The following is a 27,656-nucleotide window of genomic DNA, read 5'->3' as shown; positions in this document are numbered from 1 at the left end:
GCAGGACTAGGCTAGAAGACCTACTATGGATTGGGTTACTACATCCAGATCTATGTCCCCTAAAAGTAGCACAACACCTGCAAACCTTTGAATTGCCACCAAACACACACAACTGCCAATAAATAAAACACCAAAACCCCCATATGTTTGCCTTAAATTTTATTGGTGAACTCTAGCTCAGACTCTGTATCAAAAAGGCTTGTCACAGTATTCTTGTTCTTCCAACAAGTCTCCAGTATGGTCTGTCAGCCCAGCAAACTACACCTCTGCCTTAATTTTAAGTTCAGACCCACATTTATGTTTGGGACAGACAGAAATATCAACTGTGACTTTCTTTATCACATGAATCTTCAGGGACTGCTTATCATGATGCCTTGCTAAAAAGCTGAAATTTTTACTAAGTTCCTTTTCCCCAGGAAGTGCAAAACAGACACAACAGCTCTAAGAGAGTTAAGATGATGGTAATACCATGGTTTACACTGCAGATTCATCAGGAAGAAGGAGAATCGTGGGTAGACCTGCACCTTCACCAGGTAACCATTAACTGGGTTTATCTGTACTAAAGAGCCAGGCTAGCTCTTCACTCACTGACCAACATTACCAAGGCAGAGGTGGCAGATGCCCCATTCCTGGAAACACTGAAGGGCATGATGGGGCAAAGAAGCTGGCACTGAAACTAAAAGGATGGCCAAGAAGCTGGCATTGAAACTAAAATATGAGCTGTCAAAGGTGGTAACCTCTTTAGCACGAAGCTGCATCTCAGGGGATAACACGAATCACAGCCTTAATATCTACAGTTAATGTCCATTTCAGGGAGGAGAGATGTAACACAGAAAATAAACACAATTGCACTCCCTCCTATAGTGCCATGGCTGCAGTTTTGAATGATAAATAAATCATCTTACACTCCAACAGAAGCTTTGTCTTTCTTCCAAGAAGGTACTACGAAAAGAGTAAAACTAACTAAAATAGTAGCTTGTAGCTGTGAATGTTCTTTCACTATCCCAGGTAATGCAGAGATTAATTTTTACAGGCAAAAGGTGGAAAGTCAAGCCAAGGTACTCAGGCACTCATTTGCTGTCTCTGGCCTGCTCAGGTAGATCCTTCCAGTTTATTCTGACAACTACTTTAATATTCACTTCCAGCTGAGTTTAGCAGAGTTTCCTGCTTTCACCTAATACAGAAACACTTTAAAGTCATTAAAAATACTTATACTAACTGGCAACCATAGTAAAAGCAATGAAACTCTCCCTCTGCTGAAAACAGGCATCAAATGAGGTTTCTGTGTTCTTGTGAATATGAAACTGTTGGGTTTTCCCCACTTAAAGTTGTTGTGTCCGTTTTCCTTGGAAGAGGAAAGCAGCTTTGCTGGACATAGTAAAAAACACAATCTTATCTTGCATAATGCCAGACATTGAATCACTTTTAGATTAACCAGCAGTGGAGACAAACACAATCTCATCTTGCCTAATGCCAGATACTGAATCACTTTTAGATTGACCAGCAGTGGAGACTTCAGAACTGAACTAGAAAACATAACACACTTAAACTTTTTATTACACTCCTTCTGCAAGAAGCCCAGTTCCTGATGTGAAGTTTTAGTTACTTGGATCTATGTTCAAGGACTGTTCATTTGACCACTAACCAAAGTCAAACATCCCCAGGCTTTAGGATGAGCAGCAATACTTTGTCTCTTGGATGGCAACTTACTGATTCTCTCATATTTTAAAAACAGAAACTCTCATCTTTAAATACTGGCTTCAATCACAGCTTTCATAAGTGCATCAGACAAAAGAGCATTAGATGCAATGCACAGCATGTCCCAGTGTCTCCTGCAGGCACAGGGAGCAGACTCTGTCATTTTAAAGCACTGCCTCTACCATAAAGGAGCCTGAGCCCTGTTAGATTTCTCTCTTACACCAACTGCCTGAGCATGACTGGCCGGAAAGAACAGATTACTAGAGGTGATGGACAGGGAGGAGTGGGACAATAATTCTTGCCCGAGAAGAAAACTTGTAACAACAAAAGGGAAGTACAGACTTCCTGTAGGACAGAGAGGACAACAAAATGATAGATAAACTAGCCCAAGATATAAGCACAGAGACTGGCATTGTTTTCCTTTTCAATACCCAAAATAACTGATGGGTATTGAAAAGGAAAACAAGGCCAGTCTCTGTGAACTGAGGGACATCCAGCTGCAACAGTCTTCTTTTGTTTTTAAAGACAATACCTACCATTCCTAACTGCATCTCCCCCAAATGTGTGCACATCTTAGGCAAAGAAACTTTCTGCACAGCTCTGTTGTGCTGGCATGTCTCCTAAAACCCACAGGAGATACCAATGTTACACTTTCTGTCCTAGCTCACACTCTTCTCCCTCAACACTTGGATCTGCACCGAACTGGGGGGCACACACACCTTCCCACCACATCCATGCACTGCATGCTAATGACCTAAAACACTCTGCTTTGTAAAAAAGGTCTTAAGCCAAACCATTAAATACCTAGCTACAGAAAAGCAAAATTAAATCTCAACAAAACCAAATTGAGATTGGCTGTTTAAAACAAATAAGATCAAAACGCATCCCTGTGCTTCCCAGCACTTTATAAATAGCTATCTTTTTGGCTCTTTGATTCTGTCAAGTTTAGGAAAGAAGAAAGGGAAGGAGATAAAAAAAGAGAGGGGAGTGTTGGCTGAAGGAAAGAAGATCATGTTTCAACAAGGCACCTTTAAATTCCTATAAAATGCTGCCTCTGAGCAAGCTTAACCTGTTTGTTGATAGATAATAGCATGTAATACTGTAGGCTCCATTCAGTCTTTTCCAATGTCTGGGCTGTCTGCCACTGAGTTATTTAATTATAACACGTAGAAAATTACTTAGGCAGAGCTATCTGTATTTGAATAAAGCCCTCCTACCTACTTGTACAAAACCATTAGGTAACAGGTCTTAATCTTATATAAAATTCCCCAGGTAGTAACCATGATCCAGTTTCAGCAGTAGGAAAAGCTGAGGCTGTTCATATTTTTAGCAACTACATTAAATAAGCCAGGATATTGCAAATGCACCTCAACATGATGCTGGGAAGTACCCAGCAGCAACCAGCCATCCTTTCCCATTTGGACCATTGATAACATGGATCATGACCTGATTACAGTAACACTGGTGAGGATAAAGACAAAGTGACACAGATTTTTCTTAGCATACGCGACCAACGACTTTTCACCAGCTATCAGAAACAAAAAAAAACCAAAAAAACCAAAACAACAACCCCTCCCCCCAAAGAAACAAACAAAAAGGACCCATTATACAGCTGCATGACATTGATCAGTACTTCAAGTTTTGTCCAGGTGGTTAACCTGTGTCTGTGTTAACCAAGAGAACTTCATGGTGTTGTGGCAGTGGGAGAGGCAGAGACACTGGGGCCAAGATGAGTGGGCAGGGGGAGAAAAGAAATCAGACAAACTCAAGCTGAGACTAATATTAAGTTGTACTGCAATGCTACAGTCTTGAAGAAATACATTCAGTGCCCAGCTCCTTGTAGGAACATGTTCACATGATGAAAACCAATGTGATTTCCATCCAAATCACACCCCTCAGCAGCCAGTCTCAAGGGAGAGAAGGAACTGAATTACATCTCTGGTTTAGATCTTCTTTCCCATTTAGCCAGTTCCTTCAGGATGGTGATACAACTACTGAAGGGACAGAATAAGTGAAGTCACATTAATACTGTCCCATGTCTTAATTGTATTCAGTATGTAATGAAAGCGTGGAAAGCCTAGAGGATCAGCAAGAAATTTTCAATTCAATTAAAAAGAAACAAATTTGGTAGTAGGGTGTTTTTTTATTCTATCTTCCTGATGACAAGAAGCCAACAATTCTCTTCCACAAGCAGCAGCACATCACAACTACTGCTTGGAATGGTAACTGCCTGCACTAGGAATCCAAAAAGTGCAGCTAAAATCCAGGGATACACATTACACACAGACATGCCAGCCCCAACAGTGAGAATTCATCAACAGCAAGAAAAGAAATACCAGGCAAAGATGATGTTTACAGAGGAAACTACACTTGGAAAGTGTTTGAGTTTGCAACGAAGTCTGAGTTCAAAATAAAGTTTAAATAACAGCTGATAAATTAAATAATAGCTGAGAAATTAATTTCTTACCTTTTATCTACTACCTATATCTCTCACTGCAAGGTAGTATTATGAAAGTATAATACCCATACTATTACCTAACATTTCTATGGTGAGAGGACCCCAGTGTCAGACTGGCATTGTATTTAAAGTTTGCATTCTCTCCATTTCTGACAGTCACAACTACCTGTGCCCATCTTCCAGTGGGAAGGGTCCACTGGGTATTCCACCAGCCAGAACTCTGCAGTATTAACCATCCCTTATCTCCAACCCTTACTGCCTGTCCCAACACAACGCATTTTTTTTCTTTTTGATACTTATCTATTGTTGCTTTTAACGTGAACAAAGCTGTTAATGGCAAAAGGGAAGATTTTTAAATTAATATAGATTTTTCTTCTTATTTTTCCATCTCTCCCCAGCAATCTTAAGCATGCTTCAACAGCCTCTGACAAGATCACAGAGAACTCAAAAACTTAAAGGCACACAAACCTGTTCTGTACTCACAGGCCATTCTGGAGTAACTGAAAGCCTATGAGACATGACATCATTTACAAGCATGCTTTATTTTCCAATTCTTCCAGAAGAGTGGAGAACACTCTTACAAGAAAGAAAATATCCAAATATTTAAAGCCTCAGTCAGTACCTGCAGTGAGTGGCTAAGTAAGACGCAGGTTGCATTCCCACCCAGTAAATCCACTTGCCATTTCCTAAGTACTCGTGCTATCTCACTAATGAGCACCAGGTCTTATCACCTGTTGTTTGCATTGCAGGAGAAGCTGAGGGCCCTACTCAACACATCAGTGGACTGGTGCTGTACAAATACATAACTGGAGACACTCCTCACCTACAGGTGTTCACTGCCTAAATGCACTGAACAAACACCAGGGCAAGGAATACAAGTGTGCAGAGGTACATGAAGTAAGCTGAAAAAAAAAGTCACCAACAGAGCCTGAAGCCCCCTCCAGCTGACCAAGGCTGCTCCTGTGTTCTATGCCCAGCTACCACCCATGATGACCTTTCCAAAACCAGTTAGTTACCTTTCTTCCCCTGCCCCTTTTGCCTGTCTAATAGGAAAACAAGACAGGAGATTGTTCTGACAATTTCTTGTTGGCTAGATGTGTAGGCTCTCTCCATCTGGTAGCAGCAGAAAGAAATTATGCTCTGACTTATATGCAACGTTTCCATTCACTTTTCTGTGGCTCAATCTGGAAACTAAGTGACAGCGCTTGACCTGACTTTTCATAATAATCAAACTTCAGAAATAATAAACAAAAAAAAAAATAATCAAACTTCGGAAATAATCAAACTTCAGATCACCCACCACCCCGGCTATTAAAGAAGATTTTGAGTATCATAATTTTTAGTAAATAGTGGTACACAGAACCCTTTAAAAATATTTTTTTAAAAAGCAGCATATATATCCTGTAGATTTCAGTGAGCTTTTAGCATTTTGCTGAAGCAGGACCTACAACTTTTTCACTGGCAGCAACTGAAAACCTGCAATACTTCAGGCAGGCCTGTTCCTGCAAGAGAAGTAACATCTCCCTCTTTCTCCCTCCGTATCTTTAAGTTATTTCTCCTGCCTCCTCCTTCCCGTGTCACATCAACCTGTTGCTGTTTTTTTTCCTTCCACCATGGTGTTTTAGCTTTCTTTCAGACACAGTAACTAGCTCTAATGTACCCTATTCATGTGCCAGTCAAGCCATCATCAAGATCTTGGCGAGAACAATACCTGCACGCAAAGCCCTTTTTTGAACTGGTATTTGAGTCACTGCGGGCCAGCCATTAAGCAATCACACATACAGTTAATGGTTCTTGTTGACATATGGTAGGGAATTAACCTAGAAAAAAATTCCACTGCATTATTATGAAAGTGATCCCGTCCCGGAATAGGAATATAGTGCAAGTTAACATGATCATCAGTTAATTTTTAAGAGACACACTTTGAGAGCAGATTACAGCCTAAAAGAAGGGCTTATTCTAAATTGGTGGGGGGAACAAAATGTCTTTCGGTGCAGAAGTATTTCTTTTATACAGAGACTTACACAGTTAGAGATGATTTACAGCAGAGAGTAAATTTATGTATTGTTCACAGTTTCATAATTATTTACTCTATGGAATACAGTAATGACAGGGAATTGAGTACAAAAAAAAAATCAAACCATGTGACAGGCACACTAATCCAGCAATCTGAGAGCAAATCTGCACCAAGATACTCCTCCTGTAGCTACAAGTATACATCACAAAATGTGAATAACCAGTGAGACCACAAAGAGGTCCACGGACAAAAGCAGGTGGGAACTCACATCATGCACATCCCTGATCTGGAACCAATTTGCATGTCCTGATATCAGCCAAACTCCTGACAGGAAAGCTTTCAGCATGGTTACATCACAGCTACCCTGTGACTTGGGATCTTTTAAAAATAATTTATACAAAGTAAGATCATCTTAGCTCAAAAAATATGCATCTAAAAACCATACACTACAACCATCATTTTTGGCAAGACTTGACATTATTTGTAATCGCGAGTAAAGGAAAGCAGAAATATTTCTATTTCTTTTAACCCATAAGTCTCCACACATAGTGAAGAGGGGAATCCAGCAACAGGTTACACACTTAAGAATTCAACCAACTATACCCTGGCTGTAGATTTCTGTGCTTTTTTTTTTTTTTTTTTGTAATCAGATGGTGTTAGCTGCCTTTTATGGAGCAGGTAACTCCTATGGTAGTAGGAGAGGAAAGTACTGAAGAAGACACTAAGAAAAAATGTCACATGTAGCTCATGCCTGTAATAAAATCAACAACAGAAAACCTAAAGGAGTTTTATGGAACAGTATTTATTATGTTGTAAGTAAATAAAGTTTAACACTACACCAGCAAGTAAGTTAAAACAGGGTAGCCTTGCCAGTTGCATCAATTGTCCTTACCATAAAGGAATCACCAGTCACTGAGGTTAACAATTTAATTTTTCGACAATGCTAACTGGCTTGTCTTCATTGAGTTGTCAGTTCCAGGTTTAATCCATATCTGTGTTTGAAGTTAAAACATACTGCAAAACTCGACACCAACACTTCCCACACGACCAAGCCACAATTGCATTCATTAGCACTGAGGAAGTTCTGGAGCCCTTTTCCCTTATCACAGCCCTTCAGGAACACGAGGGCAGTATGTAAGCAAACCAGTTCCATGAGATCTGGGTCCGTCTGTCCGTCCCGCCCCCGGCCACCGCTGCAGTCTCAGGTTTCTGCTGCACAACCCCCAGCACCCACCAGGCACGCTTCACTGCAGGATCAGCTCCAAGGGCAATGCTATAAACCCCAACCCGCCCTACCAGGAGCGTGGGGAGTCACACTCACCCTTTGGACTCCAAGGACACCACATCCCTCTCCACCTAGCAACACAAAACAACAAATGCCTCACACTAGAAATCTCAGTCAGCTCCAGCGCCTTGCCTTGCTCCAGCAGAGAGATCTCCTGTGTTTACACAGGTTGCTTTCCTTCCCAAGTCTCCCAAAGGAGAACACTTCTGCATCTCTGCGAGGTAAGAGGAGGCTAAAGCTACCCATGTTCCTGAGCTATGATATCAATTCACACATATAGTCATATAAAAACCTTCTGTTGCAGCTTCACTGTGTGTGTTTTTGCTCTGCTGCAAAAAGAGAACATAAACAGCTATAAATCCAATTTCATAAATATGCCAACTTTAGTAACTATAAGTACTTTGAATTTTATTCCGTTTTTTTGTGGTTTATTTTGGTGTTCTAGTCTGTCCCGCCCAATGTTTTGAAAGCAACCAGAGCCTCCAAAGTCTGGGCAAGACCTACATTTTTAGAAGGCTAAAAACAAAAAAACAGCAAAACAAAACTAGCGAATGAACACAGTCACTGACACAATGATGCCAGATGACAAAATCTAAATGTTAGTCCAAGCCTATATACAACAGCTTTAGCATTTAAGCATCTTTTCAATCACATATAACACGTAACTTGGATGTAACTAAAAACTATTTCTAGTTACATCAAAAGCACTCAAAATATCTATACTGTGGGAAACTAAAAGCACATAGTACAACTTCCTAGTGCCAAAACAGACTTCATGGCAGCACCTGGAAGGACCTTTTTAGAACCAAACATGCTTATATGTAGCAATTTTCAAGGTATCTTAAATAAAATTATGAAAAAATAACCAATTTTGGTAAGATGTAAAACTTAAGTTTTGAACATTTTTGGTCATCAATTACTGCATAGCATTTTAACATAAGAGTAATTTCTACTTCATGACATTTAAAGGATTAAAGTCTGCCTAAAGTTTCCCATGTGACTGAGTTCATGGGCGCTAGCACACAACCTGCGTTTCTCTCAGGAAACTGTACCTTCAACAAATGGCAAAGCCGCTGCCTATTGACAAGGAGTGTAGCTGAATACAAGAATCCAAACAGCGTCATCAGCGTTCCTGCTCTGTAGAGTTATGATGGCTTCAGCTACATTTCTCTTCTTGATTTGAGATCCATGTCCAAGTTCCTTACAGATACATATGAAGACATGGGTTAAGCATCCACCTTAGCTTCCAGTGAACCTTAGACATGAATTAAAATGAAAGCTGCCCAAATTATCTGCCAGGACACTCTTAGAGAAGAGTCACAGGTTCATCTTCTATTTCAATAGTACGGGACCGAACAAGGGACATCAAGGGAGTATTCAAACCCCATTTTATTTCTTTTCACACAGAGTGCTAGGAATTATCTTGTTATTATCTGATTTCTCACACAGCTAATTATTTCATTTCAAGAAGCCAAATCCACGTATGCTTTTTGCCTCGTGAAAAAACACACAACTCTTGTTGGTTCCTTCCCTGAGAGCCAGGCTGGCTGCCTGCCCATTTCCTCGGCCCCAGCAGAGCCACCTCAGCACTGCTGGCACACATCTCTCCTTCTCAGGAGTCTGCAGAGCACAGCCCCACAACTGAAAACACCCCACAAATGACAAGTGCCTCCAAGTCACATCCTCTGAGGAGTCTCTGAGCCTCAGACAATGCTGCCTGCACTGGGCTAAGCTCATGGGGGCACAACTCACTTCAGAATTTCACTCCATGTGGGTGAGCAACACAGCAGGATGTGGCAGCAGCAGTCCCATCTGCAGGTAACAAGCCATGCCACACACAAAAAAAAATCTGTGAAGGAAAAAAATCGGTCTGGATAAAGAGAAACCAAATGAAAGCATAAAAACTCCTTTATTCACCAAGAGATGAAGGAGGAATGTACTCAGCATTTCCACTTCCAAAGGTCTGAGGAGAAAACGCAGACTCTCACCTGCAGCAGAAAACCACATAAGTTGAGGAGCATCACCTTTGCCCCCATGTTTAATACTGTTATTGTTGATAAAAACGAGAGCAAGCTCCCGGTACTAAAGTGATTTCAGCATTTATTGTAATAAAAAGAAAGGCCCCAAGCAAGGGGGCCCGCGGGCGGAGCAGGAGCGTCCCGTCGAGGATGGAGCAGCGCCGGCGCTGGGGCTGCTCAGCAGCGATGGCCCCGCTGTAGCAACACAACCTCAGTGGGTCAGAAGCCCCTTTTTATCCTGTATTTTGTCCCTCTGGATTGGTTTCTCTTTGGATCCTTCATTTGCATGAAGGTTTAAGGTGATCGATTGGCTCATTACAGTTCTGTCCCGGCTGGCTCGTTTCCCTTGGTGGGGTGGTGCACTTTACTGAGGTGTGTTATTGAGTACCATATTTCTTATAACTATCCTTTTAATCCCTTTTACAATATAATAACCAAACTAGCGGTACATGCTTAACGATCTATCAACTATTTTACAACAGTTTCTAACCTATTTTTAACAATTGTGAACGATGCCTAAATGCAAAGAGGCTTCCAAAGCAGCCTAGCTCAAGCAGTGACAGGCCAACGAGCAGCTAACACGACAAGAAGTCTGCTGTGTAACAAAAGCACATCAACCCTGACTGAGACATGGCCCTTGCACTAAAATTGCCCCTAACTGGAGGGGACCTCTCCAGAATCCCAACAGTCAGACAACCTGCTTCTTAGTCCACTGAGCCTCTTTACACATTTAAACTACAAACACTGAAACAAAATCTGCAGGGAAAAAAAAAAAAAGAAGAGGACTTTAATTATAAAAGAAAGAGTTGGGGAAAAGATTTTTATCATGTACTGGACCAAGCAATAGAGATGTGGGAGAAGGGATGACAAGTTTCAGGCACAGACACTTTCTGGGTCCTTAATGGCGTGCTTTGCTGTTGTAGGGCTTCCCACTAACCTGCAGTGGTTGTCCCTCTGTCATTACTGCATACAGAGGAGCCAGCACAGCTTGGGCTGGCAAGCCATAAGAGAGCTAAATGCATACTGTACACCAATTAGAAAAACTCTACAGTTCAAATCAACTGCAATTTCAAGGTAAAAAAAGAAAATAAGAGGAGAAAAGTAAATTAAAAAACCCTCACTCATTCACATACTCACAGAAAAAGCTGAGTACACTGTTAGCATGGGGAATCCAGTCCCTCACACGCTCCCATTCCCTGCCAGCATATTCACAGTAGTTTTCAATAAACATCTACACAAGTCACTGGAAGGCAAAAAAAAGATCTGTTTTCTTTCGTACAATTACACAAAAATAACTGTCATCACAATCATCCTTGTGGTAGAAGAGTCCATATTTGCCTGCAGTGAAATCCGTCTGCAGCTGCCCTGTGGAAAAGACAGCCAATAATTGGCTTCTTTCACCTCTGTTAACCATGAACAAAAGTGTCATTCAGCTCGCAAAAGGATAGAAGGCACCAATGGATGGTCAGCTCTCTGAGCCAATGGGTTGGAATAACAATAACCCTGTAGCATTTTCTTTTTCCTTTTGTTTAGTTTTTCAAAGCCCTTAATTAAGTCCCTCACAAAGCACCCCTACAGGCTTCTTTCAATGAGGCATTACACGCCTGTTTTCTTGTATTGAAAGAAGAAAAGTAACAGGGATTTCTGAAACACATTAAGTAGTACACACAATTTCCACGTATTCACAACTGAAATACTGTTACATTTTAGCTTTTAAATATTATCATCAATAACAAGAAGTTCAAGCTTACTCTGCTCACTCTTTGCTGTACATCCCCTGCTAATACAGGTAGTCATAAATCCAGCCTATCTGCAACAGCTCGCTCAAAGCCATCGGGAGACAGCAGCTCCCGAAATGAAAGCATGTGGAAAAGGCATGCTGATGAAACATCCCTGGGCGTCCCGAGACACACAGCTGAGAAAGGACCGGGAACTGCTGACACTGCACATGACACATCAGCATGCTCTGAAAATACAGCTGCTCAAGGCTCAAGTGTAAACCCTGCTATCTAACTAGCCTCTCGTACAATTAAATATCTGCTTGCATTTAAAATAATGAAGGTAATCTGTACTCACTATTTAGGACCAAACTGATGTAATACTGATGGTTGTGTATTAAACAGGACATTTGAGGATTATGTCTGCTTTTCAGCAGCACGGGCAGATTCTGTTTGACAGGAATGCTATAGAAACTTGTAATATTTGAGCCACAAACACGAAACAAAACAGTTTTAAGAAAACACCATTGAAATATCATCCTCAGAGATGCAGGCCGGTTGGAGGAAACCTAGTCATCTAATCCCTTCCCACTCCAAACCAGCCAAAGCAGCAGACTAACGTGGTCACTGTTTTTTGGGAGGCATCCAGTGCATGTGGTGAAGGGCTCGGGGGTGGGTAAGGAGTACCAGGTATAAGTACCACTCGAAGCCATCACTTGCCCAACCATGGTCCACCAAGCCCTCCAGCTGCTGCTGCCTCACTCCATTGTCCTGTAAATGCCCTTGTCCTGTGAACACAAGCAGCTTCCCCATGGAGACTGGCCTAGCCAGTCCAGCCAAAAGCTACCAGAATCATTACCAGAGGATATTTTTCACATTAAAGAAGCACAGGCTGAGGCTCTGGTAATCTCTAAAGCACCTTCTCCCTGAGAGAAAACTGGAATAGCCTTTGTGCAATTGACAGAAACCCCCAAAACATGAAGAACAGAAAAAGCCATTTTTATTACAATCACCAATCTGAGTCAATGCAAAAAGCAATGTTTTAAAATCCTCTCTACACCACCTACCTATCAGGCAGGCATTATTTAACAAGCACCACATGCTATAAACAAAATTGTGTCCAGGCAAAACCTGGGATTGCTCAGCTTGGAAAAGAGAAGGCTTTGGGGTGACCTAACTGCAGCCTCCAGTACCTGAAGGGAGCCTAGAAAAGAAAGAGATAAAGACTGTTCACAAGAGCATGGAGTGGCAGAAGCACGGTGAACGGGATCAAAGTGAAAGCAGCAGGCTCACACTAGATACCAGGAAGACATTAATTACCGTGGGAGTGGTGAGACTCTGAACAAGCTGCCCACAGAAGCTGGGGGTGCCCCATCCCTGGAATATCCCTTGCTCAGGCCAGGCTGGATGGGAGTCTGACGTGGTCTAGTGGAAGGTGTGCCTGCCTATGGCAGGGGGGTTGGAATTAGGTGATCTTTGGTCCCTTCCAACCCAAACCATTGATTTTCATATGGTTTTATGAAAATGCAACTGGGTACAAAGCAACATGGACCTTTCTATTATTTTTAAAATAATAGAAAAACCTTTTTGTATTTTTTAAAATACATCAGAGAGTCAGCTGCTGGTAACTGTTCACGTAATCAAAGAAGCAACTTTCCTTTCAGCAATGGTCATCTAATGGTACTCAGTGATTTTGCTTTCCAAAGATAAGATGGCCTACTTAGGTATTATATAACAAAATCTCTTTCTAGTCTTACCTTAGACCACTGAATTAAGACCACAACAAATAATACATGATGACCACTTGTCCTAAATGGTGTTCCTGTTTCCTCCTCCTACAAGAAAATATGATGTAACTACACAAAAAAAAATAAGGAGGAAAAACCTACAGCAATGTCTGCATGGCTTGGTTTGAAGGCCTAGTCCAAGCATATATTTTTGGAAAGCCTATTCACAAGCCTTTATCAGAATGTCTCGTATCCCTGACCTCAACAGAGTTCAACATTGATAAAGGACTAACTGCACTCAAATTCTGTTACACTATTGACAATTTCTGTGATTATTTACCACAGCAGTTCAGGAGGAACTCTTCCCTAGAAGCAAAGAGCAAGATAAGTAATTTACATTCTAAAATCAAGCATGAAAGCTCGTCCTAAGTGCATCCAATGCATCAGCAACAATCAATTTGCATCAAGCTGGTAAAAATACTGCTAGAATATCTGATAAAACTAAAATATAGTGTGAGAATATGCCATTGCAATATAATATAGAAAAGCATAACAAGACCCTGTCCCTCCTGTGCAACCCAAGGCCCACACTTTGCCTCTCACTAGCTGCATGGCTCAGTGTCTAATCTGCTGTTGTCAAAAAACAAACACCTCCCCCAACCAAACAACAGCACAAAACCAACAAAAACCCTCAAACAAACCAAACAACCACCCAAACCAAGCAAATATGGCCAGAAACTAAAACACAAAGTCCCACTGAGGCAGCAACATGAGGAAGTCCTTCTCTACATTGAAGGTAGCAGAGGACTACAAGAGGCTGCCCAGGGAAGTCACTGGGTCTCCCTCTGGGGACATCCAAACCCCACCTGGACACACACCTCTGCCACCTGCTCCAGGTGACCCTGCCTTGGCCAGAGGGGTTAGCCTGGATCATCTCCAGAGGTCTCTCCAACCCTAACAATTCTGTGGAAAAAAATGAAAGCAAACAAACACCCCAAAACTACTCAGACATCAGAGGCACTCACAAAACATGACTACTGGTTAGGAATTGCATCCCAAACTGGATAGTTGTGCTAACCAAACTTAGTAGAACACACAGCTCTGGACTTCTGGATTCTGCCCTAACATGAATAAAATTAGTAATATTTACTATTGCTGACACAACAATATAAGCCAATGAAAAACTTAGTGTATTTTCTAATTTTTAAGGAAAACGTATACAAACATATGAAATGGTTCACAGAAACCCTCTACCAAAAAGAACAGATAGCCCCCACTTGCAATTATTAAAAAGAGGTCAAAGGAGCTCTCATTACTAGTTATTTTCTTGAAAAGGTTATCTCTTCAGTTTCACTTTGTTCTCAGTATTTAAATGACTACACTTATTTAAAACTGACCAGATTTTAATCACTAAACTGTCAAGAAAAAACCAGCTTACTTAATGCAAACAGAACATTTCAACTATTCGCATGAAAAACAAAGACCTACCACATTGACTAGCAGGTCCACACTCCTTGCAACAGAGATTAAGGCTTGTCAACTTTGATCATGTACATAGAATCAATTTTTACACAAACACACCTAATTCATGTGTGAGTGAAAAGAAGGAACCCACAGAAGGCAAAATCTGCATGTATTTCCAGCTTGCTTATAGACAGAAACAGTATGTGCATTTTCCCAGCAATATGCATTTTACAGATGAACTCCAACAAACAAACTTGGCTTATGAACACTTGTCCTCTTGGTTATCTCCACAGGACAAGCATGGGCATATTTTCACATCATCACAGCTATTCTACAGGCAAGGAAATACACCCCAGCTCTTACCTAAAGACCACTGAACAACAGTGTAAATTCACATGGAAACAACTAAAATCGATACAAGGTGGGCAAAACGTATCCTTGCCAAGTTCCCTTAATAACATGATCTGGTTTGTCTCGCTCTTGCTTATTTTGAAGAAGTCTGGTTCCTTCCACCTTGAAAGACTATGAATTTTACTGGATCAGTAAACCAAGGCCAGTAAAACTTGCCACACAGCTTGAAACCTGCTCCTAACACAGACACCTTTAAGCTACTGACACCCTGTTTCCTCATTACCAATTTAATAATTTGCTTCCATTAACACACCCATTTTTCCATTTTTCCAATTTATCACCAGCAAAACTATGAAGATAACATTAAAAAAAAGAAATTAACACCCTGAAAGTTCACAGAGTGAAAAGGTTTCTATTGAAACTGGCAAACTATTTTTAATGCAACAAATTAAATAATGCTCTACAAATATAGTGTCAGATGGCACAATAAATAACAATCTATCTTATATTCACTACCCAATCTAAAAAATGTAAAGCAGATGCAGTGATTTATTTTAAATTTTAGTTGAGGGACAGGTGGTCAGATTAGAGATTTAAGAGACTACCTTAGGGGAAAAGGTGAGGAAATGGGCAAAACATGATTTGTGGTTTTGAGCAAACACAAAGAATGAAGAAGACAATTTTATTTTAAAAGATCCATAGCTTTGTCAAGTTAAAACAGTTTCTTTTTTCCACATACAAAAAGATAGTCAACTTCACAAATATTTACTGCCATTAACAATAGTTAAATGATTGCTCCATCTTAATAAGAACACCAAATATTCAAAGGTTCAAGACAAATGGAACCTCTTCCTGCTTTTCATTATATTTACCACAAAATAGTTAGATACAAGGACTATTTATAGTAAACATAGTAGGGTGAAGAAACCATCCCTTACATATCAGACTGTATCTTGTACAGCATATAAATTAATTAATGAAACAGCTTTCAGAAGTAATTCTGTACCACCCAGCTCAAGAAATTCTCTGTTCTAACTACCATTGAATTAAAATAAAAATTGTTTTGACAAAGAATGTATATACTTTGTCCCTGTAGGGTGAAGAAACCATCCCTTACATATCAGACTGTATCTTGTACAGCATATAAATTAATTAATGAAACAGCTTTCAGAAGTAATTCTGTACCACCCAGCTCAAGAAATTCTCTGTTCTAACTACCATTGAATTAAAATAAAAATTGTTTTGACAAAGAATGTATATACTTTGTCCCTGCTGGTCTTTACTATCTATATTTTCTTTCATCCATACTATGCATTAAGAAGGTCATCATGGAAGGCAAACAGAAGTATATAATCCTGAGAAATTTCCACAAGATTAAATATGTATTTCTTTGCTACCACAGGAGCAATCTGTCTGGCAGCATTGCATCACATTCATCTCATAAATACATTTGAATACTGTATGACTAAACAGCTGCCAGTAGAAAGCAATGGTTGAATGAATGGATGTTATTAGGTAACCTGAATGTCTTTGTACCTGCACTGCCCCAATAGAGTATTGAAGGGCAGAGTGAACTGGCGCTTTCCCGATGAACTCAAAGGGCCTACAGCTCAGGGAGAAATGTTGAGAGCTTGCTTATTCAGTACATCTAGTCGTTTACTTTCTGCACATGAAGCTTAACATGCTATTCAAAAGATATAATTTATGTTTCCAAGACAGCTCCAGGCACTGCCTTGTTTGGAGTTGCTTACCCAGCAACTATGTTTCTCCAAACAAACTTATGTGCAGAAGGGTAAAGGGCAGTAAAGGTAATTATTGGAAGGAAATCTCTCCCTAGGCCAGAAAAGAATAACTAAATTTGTGTGTGTTAAATCACACAGGGAACCGGACACTGAAATAGTTGAGTGCAAGTGATAGCAAGACCTATCCACAATCTTCTTGAAAAGAAATCAAGGCAGGGATAATATAAAGTGGGATTGTGTAGGCAACACAAAGGCAATATTCCCAAACTTTATTCACAGTTCTTTGCATACATGTTCACATTTTCCCTGACACACACACACACTTCCCACAGCAGAGAAAACCTACAGTAACCCAGTAATTAAATGAGTGTGCTGAAACCTAAAGCAGTTAAACTGCATTCTGCAGTCCTGGATCCAATACAGTTTACTTACTGCTCATTAATCTCTCCACAGATGTTATTTCTGTAACAGCTAAAAAACCTTAAAATATGACCAAGATTTTCAATGTTTAAGATGCCTCTTGTGCTTCATTCACCACCTTGTCTAAATGCATGCAACATATGTCAATAAGTGTGCTGAGTTTCCAGCCCAGTCCTTCCCCAAAAGCCTTGGACTACTCTGTGAAAACTGAATGAAAGCTATTTGCAGTGAAAAGCTGCTAAAGAAAAGCTGTAACAGATTCTCCTCCTTCCAAGGAGGTTGCACACCTGGAGAAAAGAGCCCTTCCAAGGCATCTGCAGTGCACTGCTGCTGCTGAGAGGATGGCAGCACAACAGGGCCTGTTTGTGCTTTTACCTGCACGTGCAGTGAGGCTCCTTGGGTGATTGCACGTATTCTCTGAAATTATGCCATGGGTTAACTGCTTTTAAAATACAAAGCAAATAGGGAGCAATATCCCGTATTTCTAGCACCCTGTACACTTCAGAAACACCTAAACCAAAGGCTGACTCTTTCATAGAGACAGGTTAAGAAGTGATCCCATTTAAGGCTACGCTTGTATGTTTGAGCTCCCAAAGGAGTTAAGCAACTTCTATAACAATGACAGATCTTAAGGCTTTCCCAACAGTTCTGCAAATATGAATTGTTAAGGTATCTGCTGTCAGCCTCAAAAGAAGCATCTGCTAGCACTGCTCTGCAGCAGGAACCTGCCTCCTTTACCAAACTTTAAAATTTTGCAAGTCACTCACTCTAAACTCTTTTAGCAAAGCCCTCAGATTAGGTTGCCAAACCAGATGTCCACACACTCCTGCAGATTTCCACTGATATACAGCAGAGCTAAACAGAACTCACCACTACCGCACATCAGGCTTCTACTTCAACACAAACATGAGCAAGGCTCAAATCCCAAGGGAGGCTGCTACTACTCAATGGTTTTTCTTTCTTTAAATTAGAGATGCAAAAAACTTGTAAGGCTGAAAATGGTCATATGCAAAACTACCTCTACACTTCGCCTGTTTATTCACACTGAGATTCAGAAGTTCTCTTAAGAAACTACTTTTCAATTTGATAGTTCAAGAAAGGCACCAACAAGTAAAACTTATTCAGTACATGGGATGACAGTAGGCACTGTGTAATTCTTGTTCTCTTTCTCAGTAACAGCACAATGCAACTAATGTATCCTCTTTCGAAAGAGGTGGATTTTTCTGAAAGAGGTACATGCTTCATAAACACTGTAGAATCCTCAGTTGCTCCAGTAACTCTAAAGTGTATCTCCTGATGGGCACTTGCAGGCCAGAGATGAAACACAAACTGCCTATTCCCACTGAAGATGCCAAAGGACAAACTGGTGGGAAAGTCAATTTGCACAGTGAAGTGGTCAGCAGTATCAATCCTGACCTTTTTATAAAAAAATAAATCAGACTGGGCACCAAATTCACTGAGGCAAGTTCAATGACAAATGGCACGAGGGACAATTTTTTTTATGTTTACATTATTATTCTGCTATTCTCTGTTCTTGATGGCACTGAACCAACCCAGACCAGGTGATGCACTTTGAAGGACATAGGGAATATATCTGGTGAAGCAAACGCCAAGGGTATTTGAATATTTATCTGATGTTTGTTACAGAATTTCTCCCATTCATGCTTTTAGACAAAAAAAAAAAAATCTTATTTTGTGTAAGTGAAGATACAATCACAGTGCAAGCAGTCCTACTCTTAAATGGGATTTCAGGTATATTATTGTTTTCATGCTAGCCTCTTTTGAATACATAGACTTGTTTTACTGGCGTGATTACTCAGGAGAGTTGAAGAGTTTTAAGGAGGAAAAACCGGTCTTGCTGCAATACTGCAAAGTATTCTGCTGAAGAAGTAAACGACTGCCACTTATTATACCAAAAACAAATTAAATCCTTGCTTAATCCTCTTGAACATACGAGATATTGTTCATTTTTGGTCTGAAAACGAGAGACCTGCCTTTGCAGTAAGCAGGTTACAGAAAAAGAACATGTAAATGAACTAGTTGAAATTTCTGAGAAAAATGTCAAGCAAGACCAAGTAAATTCTAAATAAATGACTGACCTGATATTGAAAAGATATAATGCCTCCAGTAAACACTTAGCCATAGTAACACAGAGCCAGATTTGCCCTTGCAAAAGACATGGATTTTCTACACCCAGCAAGACTCACACTAGGTTCTGTAAAATATTAACAGTTTGGTCAACATTAGCCCATCCACTTCCATTATGGTTTTTTGAAACTCAAATGTTAAAGCCAATAGCAGTAAAAAATTTCCAAAAGTCAGAAGCCTGTGCAGGCCCAAATTATCACTAACTATATTCTCAGAGTAAGACTGTTTACAATGAACCATTTCCCTTCTCTCTCCCCAGCTAATTCTAGGAAGGCCACCAAGACCCCAAGAGGACATCCAGCACAGCGAACATTTCACGTCTCAAGAGAGCAGCTCCTTGAGTGAAACTGTAAATAAAGGAGAAGAACAAGAAATATGTAGGTTGCTGCTGACAGTGGCTTTGCAAAATTCCCTTGAAGAACGTGTAAGTCAAGCAACCACATTCCAAATGGTGCAGGGCTCCTGGCAGTAGGGTAAAGGACTCCTAATTTGCAGGAGTAGCTCACAGAACTGCTGAGAGCACTGCTACAGGCATGTCCCCCAGTCTGGGAAAGGTTTCCCCTAGTTAAAAAAAACAACATATTTCTAGGGCTTCCAACCACAGCACCTGAAAAAGATGGCAACCTCTTCACAGCTTCTACACGCACGAATGGAGTGAAGGTCAGATGCACCAGTTCTGCCACAGGAAGAGCACCATGCACTTTTCCAGACAGAATGTCCCACTGCTCCAGAGAGGGCCTGCACTCCTAAGTCACAGGTTTCAGTCTCTTCACTTTTCCAGATGAGCAAACTACACCCGCTACTAATCTGGATCAGCATTTAGAAAACAGCAAGGAAACTTCTCCAGTAAGAGTTATTTTTAAAATAACATGAGACTAAGTTTTAAAAAGGACAGCCAGGATATCCCATATCTCAAACTCTAATAACAAAGAAAGGACTGAGGCTGTACACCACCGACTCCATCTGACAGCCAAGGGCAGCCAGCTTCCCCAAACATCCTTTCCTGACCTGCACCATCTCCTCCTCCAGCAACAGGAGCTACTGTCCTGCTTTCCTGCCACAACCCCAAAGCCCTGAGTGCAGGAAAAACAAATTCTCCCTTTACAAGCTAACATACTGCCACGTCCTGTTTGGACAGCAGGGAACAGCGTTTGCATTTTGTGCTCTGAAAGGGGAAGCCATGGGCATAGGAGGCACCAACCCCAGGTACATCCCAGCAGGACCCACATCTGCACTCATGTCTTCTTCATCTGCTGAACACCAAACACAACCCCCACAGTGCCCAGATGGCTCAGAAAGAAACACTGCATAGTATCACACACAAAAGAATGAAACACAGCCACAGTGAGCTGTGCTGCATGGTCTCTGCAATACACTGCATTAGTGCAACACCAAAACAGCATTGTTCCACATTTGGGCTTCCCGTGCCACCACTGAGCAGTGCCAGGCAAAGCACAAGAGCTTCACCAACAGCTGAACTGCTCCCAGCAAACCTTACCAATGAGTCCCTTGGCTGTCCAGCCCTGCACATGGCTCTCCACGATGGGATGAAGCAGCCCATCTGTTCTCACTGTCAGGGACATAGCTATGAAAGCACAGCCATGCTGCTCTCCCCAGTGGGCACTGGGGCAGCCTATTCATCTGTAACCCCCTCACGTGTCAACCAGAGAGCGACCTTACCAAATATACAACTGCATCTGCAGCATTATTAAGCTAAATTAAACAGGTTTAAGCCTTCCCTGGGTACCTCTGAAATTGCACATTCATTTATGATTCACTACTAATCCTGTAACTGTTTAAAAGTCCAGATACATCTGATTAAAAGTTTTAGGGTGAAAAAAATCCTTGCAAGACCTAGCACTTTACCACAACTGGTTGGAGAGAGAAAAGGAGGAGGCACATCACCTTAAAAGAAAAAAAAAGCCTTCATATTTTAGTAAGAATTTTAAGTGATATTCGTATTTCCCAAAATCAAACATATCTCTGACAGATGTCAGACCACGGTCCACCAGGGAATACCAACATACCTAGTCAAAAACAGCTATCTGTATTTTTAAAAACATGTTACCATATTGGCTGACATTATGCGTAATACCATAAGTTGGCTATTACCCATTCAAATTCAACAGCAGTTCTCAGACACCAACTTAAAACTGTTATTTTTGAGATCACTACAGTCCTCTCTGCAGTTTTGTAAGAGATGTATATCATCATCGTGCCTTCAAATTCTTGGTGAAGCTGAAACAGAGATTTCCCTTACTCTTTCAGCAACAGGAGTATGTTTCTGGGAAGTGGAAAGTGCTGACCTTGTCACAATCCTGTAACAGTTAAATCATTCAAGAGTAAAATAAAATGGATCCTGCTATGTCAAGTATGTATTTTAAAACAAATGACATATGATTTGAAAATATTGGAAACTTTCAGCTACAGTGAAAGTCACTGACGGGAACTTAGCACTTAAAAAAAAAAAAGGCAAAAAGGTCAACTTTTTGCAGGTACATCACAGGCCATTTTTTCATTGTTTAATTATACTTCCCAGGTACCCTTATATCTACTGCTGCATGTTTTTCCAATTTGGACATACCAGCTTTATTTGGAACAAAAGTGAATGAATCTGGGCGTGATTCTGAAGAAAAGCTCTCAGACACATTTATAGTGAGGACAGTATTTACACAGTAACACCAAGATCTTCCTGTTCTCTGTGTGAGCTCCTGTGACAACTATCCCCTGCACACAATTCCCCATCAACACCACCAGCTGGCCACCTCTCAGCAAAGGAAATACCAATAGCTACCTCCACTTCTTCAGCAGGGCTGTGCAGGGCAAGCTAGAGGCGGCAGCGCACTGAGAACCAACATCACACGACTAGAAAGCTCTTTTCAGACCACAGCTTGAGAACATCTTATTCCAAACTGCAACAGTACCTGAAAGGCAGACATGAAAAACTACAAAAGAGTATTTTTTCTGTTGCAAAATCCTAGGTCACTGGTGAAGCAGATGGTGAATCTACCAGGTGGAGAGGATGGCCAGGGCCTCTAATCCATGACATACTATTGAGATCTCTGTAAGCAACGGGCTTGTAGCACTTAAAACTCTGCTGCTTCAATTTACAAGTTTCTTCAAATAGGAATGGCTGCTTCTGTTCTTTCTACCTTAGTCTCCTATTTCTAGGATCATACAAATCTCTCTGATTCTTCCTTAAGCTATTTTTGACATTCTGCTTCTTCCATAGAGAGACCAAAACCACGGTTTGGCAGCACAGAGCTGCTGCCTGAAACACTCTCACCCTGAACAGAGTAACTGCTGCCATGCAGTTCCAGCAGCCCTGCTGAAATGAATCAGTCCCACCCACCTCGCTCTCCTGCTTGTTTGTAAAACAAGGGGCAGGCAAACCAGGGCTGTTGGCAATCACCACACAAAATGAACAGAATACCAGCTCCTATCTATTCCCAACGAGAGGCTCATCTTTAGGAACAAGGTTCTAGGAAATGCCCAGGGGTGGCTGAGAGGAAGATTTCTGACATCCAGAGTTACTCCCAGAGCCCTGCAGCCATCATGCTCTCTAAAATGTGATATGGGTGCTCAGCCCTTCGGAAATCTAGGCCAGTAATTTTCTCTGGGTAAATAAGAGCTTGTGTTCTGCAAAAATTGCTGGCTTAGATGTAGAGTACAAAACAAACAAAGATCCTTGCAGAGGAGGCTTTTTTAGCTTTGTTTTGTTTTTTAGTCCTTATATTACAGCTTCCATATTTTCCCTCTCAAGTAGATAGTTACTAGCAAATTTCTCTCAAGAACTGAAATGGTAATTATTTACCTCCTTGCTAGCATAAGCTTGATTCTATGCTGCAGACTTATCATAGTATTTATTCCCCCAAATCACACTTACAAGCCTCTGCCAGTACACATCAAACAAGAAATTACATATGATACAAATGAGCTCCATGTACAAAATAAATGCCAAATACCTGAGAATTATGTGCTATGGCAAAATGTTGGGGTTTTTTTCTGGGGGGATAAAGAGGAAAACACCAAATTTGATATCAACAAAAACATTTAAAAGGCAAAAATATTTAACACTGAAACACCAACAGCTTCACTTTGTGTACACTACCTAAAAGCATCTACTTTTTTACAAGACTGACAGATAAATTGGCCAGCTTAAAATGAAGATAAAGACTCCAACCCTTGGGTGATACATGCTGGAAAGACTATTGCTGGAATCACTGAATGTTCACCAAACCGAAATACTCCTCCTGCCTGTGGGATTTTATGAGCCTGTACAAATGTAACAATAGTTCTGCTGACTTATAGGAATATTCAAATTGAAATGACATGACCATGTCTTTCTAAAATAAGTATGGAACTACTACTTGCCATCACATCACCAGTAGGTAGCATAGGCAAATGAAAAACTAAATGGTTTACCTGCTAAACCTTCAAACCTGTAATTAGATGAGGCTTTTCTACCTCAGAAGAATTGCAATCGTGCTACATTTTCCAGACTAAAGGTCACATCTGGACATCTTCACTTTACACCATAACAACTCTACCAGACAGCATTAACAAAACTCAGCCAGGTCCTTCTATACTTAGACATCTGACCAGAGCAGCACACTAAATATCTCTCTGAACCAGATGTATCAGAAGACATCTCACACCTCCCTACAACATTTTATCACCATTCTACAAAAAAATAACAGTGACAGATAAAAAGACAAAGAAATGTGCAAGCTCTGCTCACTCCAAATAGAACCACATCATTTTGCCATTTATACACAGAGCAAGGGATCTCACTCAATGGTTAGAGCATGGAGGTACCTCCAGATAGCATGTATTCCAAAATACAGATCACTCTCTGTGATGGCTGAAGCAACCTGTAGTGAAAAACACGTGAAAAAAGGATCTCAACTGCAACATCTCAACCTCATAAAGCTAGTGCTCAACAGCACACAGAAATACAGCACTATTAGGTTAAATGAGCAAAAAAACCCAAAAGATCAAAATAACAATTTCATCCTGAAGATTTATCCCCTAGTCTAGGGCAGCCAGAGCTCCCAAGCCCCCCTTCCTTTCACACTCAAAGAAAGCAAAATTAAAGCAAGGGACCCTACCCTTCCTTCTTTGTGTGAAAATACACACAAGAATCACTAGAATGAAAACTATCTGTATTGTTTTCTTATTTGAACTGCCTAAAACATAATAGCAGGCACTGACAAGGGGCTATAATCCTCATGGTTGTCAGGCAAGACCTAAATCAGCCAGGCCCATAGATCTCTCCAAAAGTAATTATCTAGAATTCATTGCTTTTATCTCCTGCAAAAGACTCATACAATATTAAACCTTCCAAACTGGAATGTTCTCAAACTGACATCCATGAGGAGCACAAGCACATGTGTATGCCTTACCACAATTTCCTCTCACTAGCATGAAGTTTTCTAGAACATGGCGTGTGAAACATCATAGCAAAAATCAGGAGCATACAGTACTGAAAAAAAACCCAAACAAAACCCATTTTCATGTGCTTTATATGGTGCATAGGCACCACTTACTCATATCAGAAGGATGGTGGAGCCACGACTGGCACCAAAGGAGGCTTCAAGCATCTGCTCCTTATTGCTCTTCAGTGCAACCTTTTAAAACCTTCACCTTACGTGCCCTGCCCCTGTGTGCCCTCTGCTCCCTGTGTGATTGCCCAGCACCCCTGGGCACTCCATGGCTCCTCACCTTCAACAGCATTCACCTGTCCTGCACAGCTGGAGCCACTGGGGATCAGCCACAGCCCCACTCCCAGTCACCACAAACTCTATGCCTACAACGTGCACACACTACAGTTATTTTGCAACCAAGCAAACTGAACCTTCATAAATAGCAGAACTGGCAGATGGCAATTAAGAGTTACATAAACACCTACCTAAATTATACAAATGGTTGCCTACAGTAAAAGTATCAAGCATTTATCCTTGCTTATGTCATCCCAACTCCCTGTGAGCCCATCCCCATCCATCCCATCCCCTCAGAAAGGTCTGACCTGGTGCTGTCATCTCTCTTTTCTGAGCACTTGTACATCTCCCAGTAATCTCTTCACTGAGTTGACTGCAGCTGGGACAGCTTTATTCAAATTCCACCTCTCAAAGTTCACCAATGACTCAAAAGCAGGGACCAGATACTCCATCATTTCGAGCTGCTCAGTCTGAGAGAATTACCCTCAAGAGATCTCACCGTTCTCTGGTAATCACATAATCCCCCACTATCACACCAGCCCCTCTCTCCCTGCTTTCAAACCACCACAGTAAGCAAGAGACAGCAGGGGATCAGTCAAGAGCTGAATAAACAGAAATAAGGAATGGGAAGGATATTCTATAAGGATAGTCTTTAAGGCTCTACAGAAACCCCTGTCTGACCATTCATGGCAGCATTTGGGAAGTTAGGCTAAATGATTAGTCTTAACACAAAGAAATTAAGACTTCAGGAAAACAGAACTAGTAAAAAATTAAATACTGGGTTCCTTCCATAATTCTCAACTGCCTTGGAACTCATTCACTGCGAACTTCAATTGTGAGCAGCTTTTCTTCTCTCATGGCCAAAGCAAAAATCTGGGCATACCTTTGCTTTAGTATCACAGAACATCACTGTACCACTCTTTCAGCCACCTCTGTGCTACAGGCTCTCTGCTGCCATGGCTATAATCAAAAACTAGCCCAGCAGCAATGCTGAGGGGCTCTCCTGACATCATGAAGGTGCCTGACATAGAGCACAGAAAAGTTTTCTTCTCTTCACATAGCTAAGGCGCTTTGCCATGAGACAAACATGTCACGTAGGAGTGTGATTTTATTTTTGTGTCTTCTTCTTCCACACTAACCAACTGAGCATCTCTGGCAAAACTACACATTGTCCAGTCCAAGCAGGTCAGAAGTGAGTTTTTTATTGTCTCCAAAACTGTCTTCTACATACCCTAAATTCTAGTGCCCTCATTAAAACAGAGACTGGTTAAGCTCAGAAGCACCAAGAAGCCATCAATTATTTTCCTTCTGTAAATAAGGAAGCAGGAACTGAATGCAAACAGGGATCAGAGTATCCTCCACTGCCACAGCACCAGATTCTTCTCAAGTTCAAGAAAGATTCTTCTCAAGTTTAAAGAGCATAAAATCAAAAGCTGCAAAAACTCATTCCAAAGCCCATTTCAGCATGCACAGGCCTCCTCTCACTTTTGCCATAAGTGTCACATTGCCTGTGTGAAATTTACCTGCGTAGTAAGGAGGAACTTACAAAGTTAAACTCTTCAGCAGTTTTATCTCTAACGGGTGTTGGCTATGGCAACTTGTTCCCATTAGACAACTTATGTCATGTTGCAGACACTCAGGGATGTACCAGTCCATTTTATAATTCAGCCAGACAATGTAGGAGCCATAAAATCTTATGCTTAAATGCAGCTTTTACCAGAGAGACTTCAAGCACCTTATTAATTTGGGTAACTTCTCTGTTTTATCTGTGAAGAGAAGACTGTTCAGCAGTAATTCCAAGGGTTCATGACGGCAGCGTCTAACTCTCTACCCCAAACACTCAGAAACCACCGTTTATGCCACACGAAAAACACCACAAAGCGGGGTCCCACTTAACACCTTATAAGCACAAAAAAAGGAACAAAATACTTAAGTACAGATAACAACTGAGACCAGATGCAACTTCTACCATTCATCAACTAGTACACAAGAAAAAAGGCTCAGTAATCTTTCTCCACCCAGCCCAAACAGCTAAAAGAAACAATCCAAATATGTAGGAGAAATTGGAAACCTCCTCAGTAAACTAAACACCCAGTAACTATGAATCAGACTCCCTCTGCATATTAAGCGTGGGCAAACAAAGACAAAGAAAAGAATGCAATTTTCCAAGGCATACACCTCTGCTGTATTCTGACAAAACACCAATTCAGTATCGATCTGAAACGTCACACTATCGTTTGCCGTAGTGTGCTGTATGACATGCTGTAAACACGGCAAAGCTTTAGTAATACCAGACTTGACCACTGGCCCATACTAGACCTTGCTCCACCCTGTGAAATCTGCGCTGAGAAGTGGGGCAAGACTGACAGGTTTTATTGTGAAACTTAACAGGTTTGTGGATTAGCAAAGCTACCGTATTGAAAGCTGCAAATCTCTCCACGGTCATGTCTCTACAGAACCGTGCTCATTCCTCAATTAAAATTTTATTATTAAAGTTACCAAAACGCCACACAAGACCTACCAGTTTCTGCCTGGTTTACAACATTATCATAGAATATGGGGGAAAATGTTGGACTTTTTAAAGAGTTTATGTTTTTCTTCATTCACAACAAAACTCGACAAACCCCCGATGTTTGGCTATGCTGTTTTTTTCCAAGGTTCCCCTGTTCTTTATGATCGTGAAGATTTTGTAAAAGCGAAGGCACCGTATTTAACCAGACTTACTTCGGCCTGAAAATGCCTTTAGCTTTTGGGAGCAAACTGACCAGCAATGGCAACCACTTTCTGGAGAGGAACGAGGAGAAAGGCGACCCGGGGCGCGGACGCACGCTGAGGCGCACACACACACACACCCGAGCGAGGGCAGCAGCTCCCCCCCGCCTCAGGACGG

At 41.1% G+C, this 27,656-nt stretch overlaps 1 protein-coding gene across 1 annotated transcript in view; it reads right to left on the bottom strand.

The window, feature by feature from the left end:
* Window positions 1-27,656, bottom strand: part of LGR4 (leucine rich repeat containing G protein-coupled receptor 4) — a 75,927-nt gene that overhangs the window by 46,699 nt on the left and 1,572 nt on the right. The window contains exon 2 of the mRNA XM_014309434.2: window positions 23,865-23,920. Coding sequence (XP_014164909.1) covers window positions 23,865-23,920 — 56 coding nt within the window. The remainder of the gene's footprint in view (window positions 1-23,864; window positions 23,921-27,656) is intronic.

The sequence above is a fragment of the Geospiza fortis genome, unplaced genomic scaffold (genome assembly GCF_000277835.1).
Source record: "Geospiza fortis unplaced genomic scaffold, GeoFor_1.0 scaffold113, whole genome shotgun sequence".
Taxonomy (NCBI): domain Eukaryota; kingdom Metazoa; phylum Chordata; class Aves; order Passeriformes; family Thraupidae; genus Geospiza; species Geospiza fortis.
Note: the sequence above shows the minus strand (reverse complement) of the source record. Positions and strands in the feature narration are given on the sequence as shown.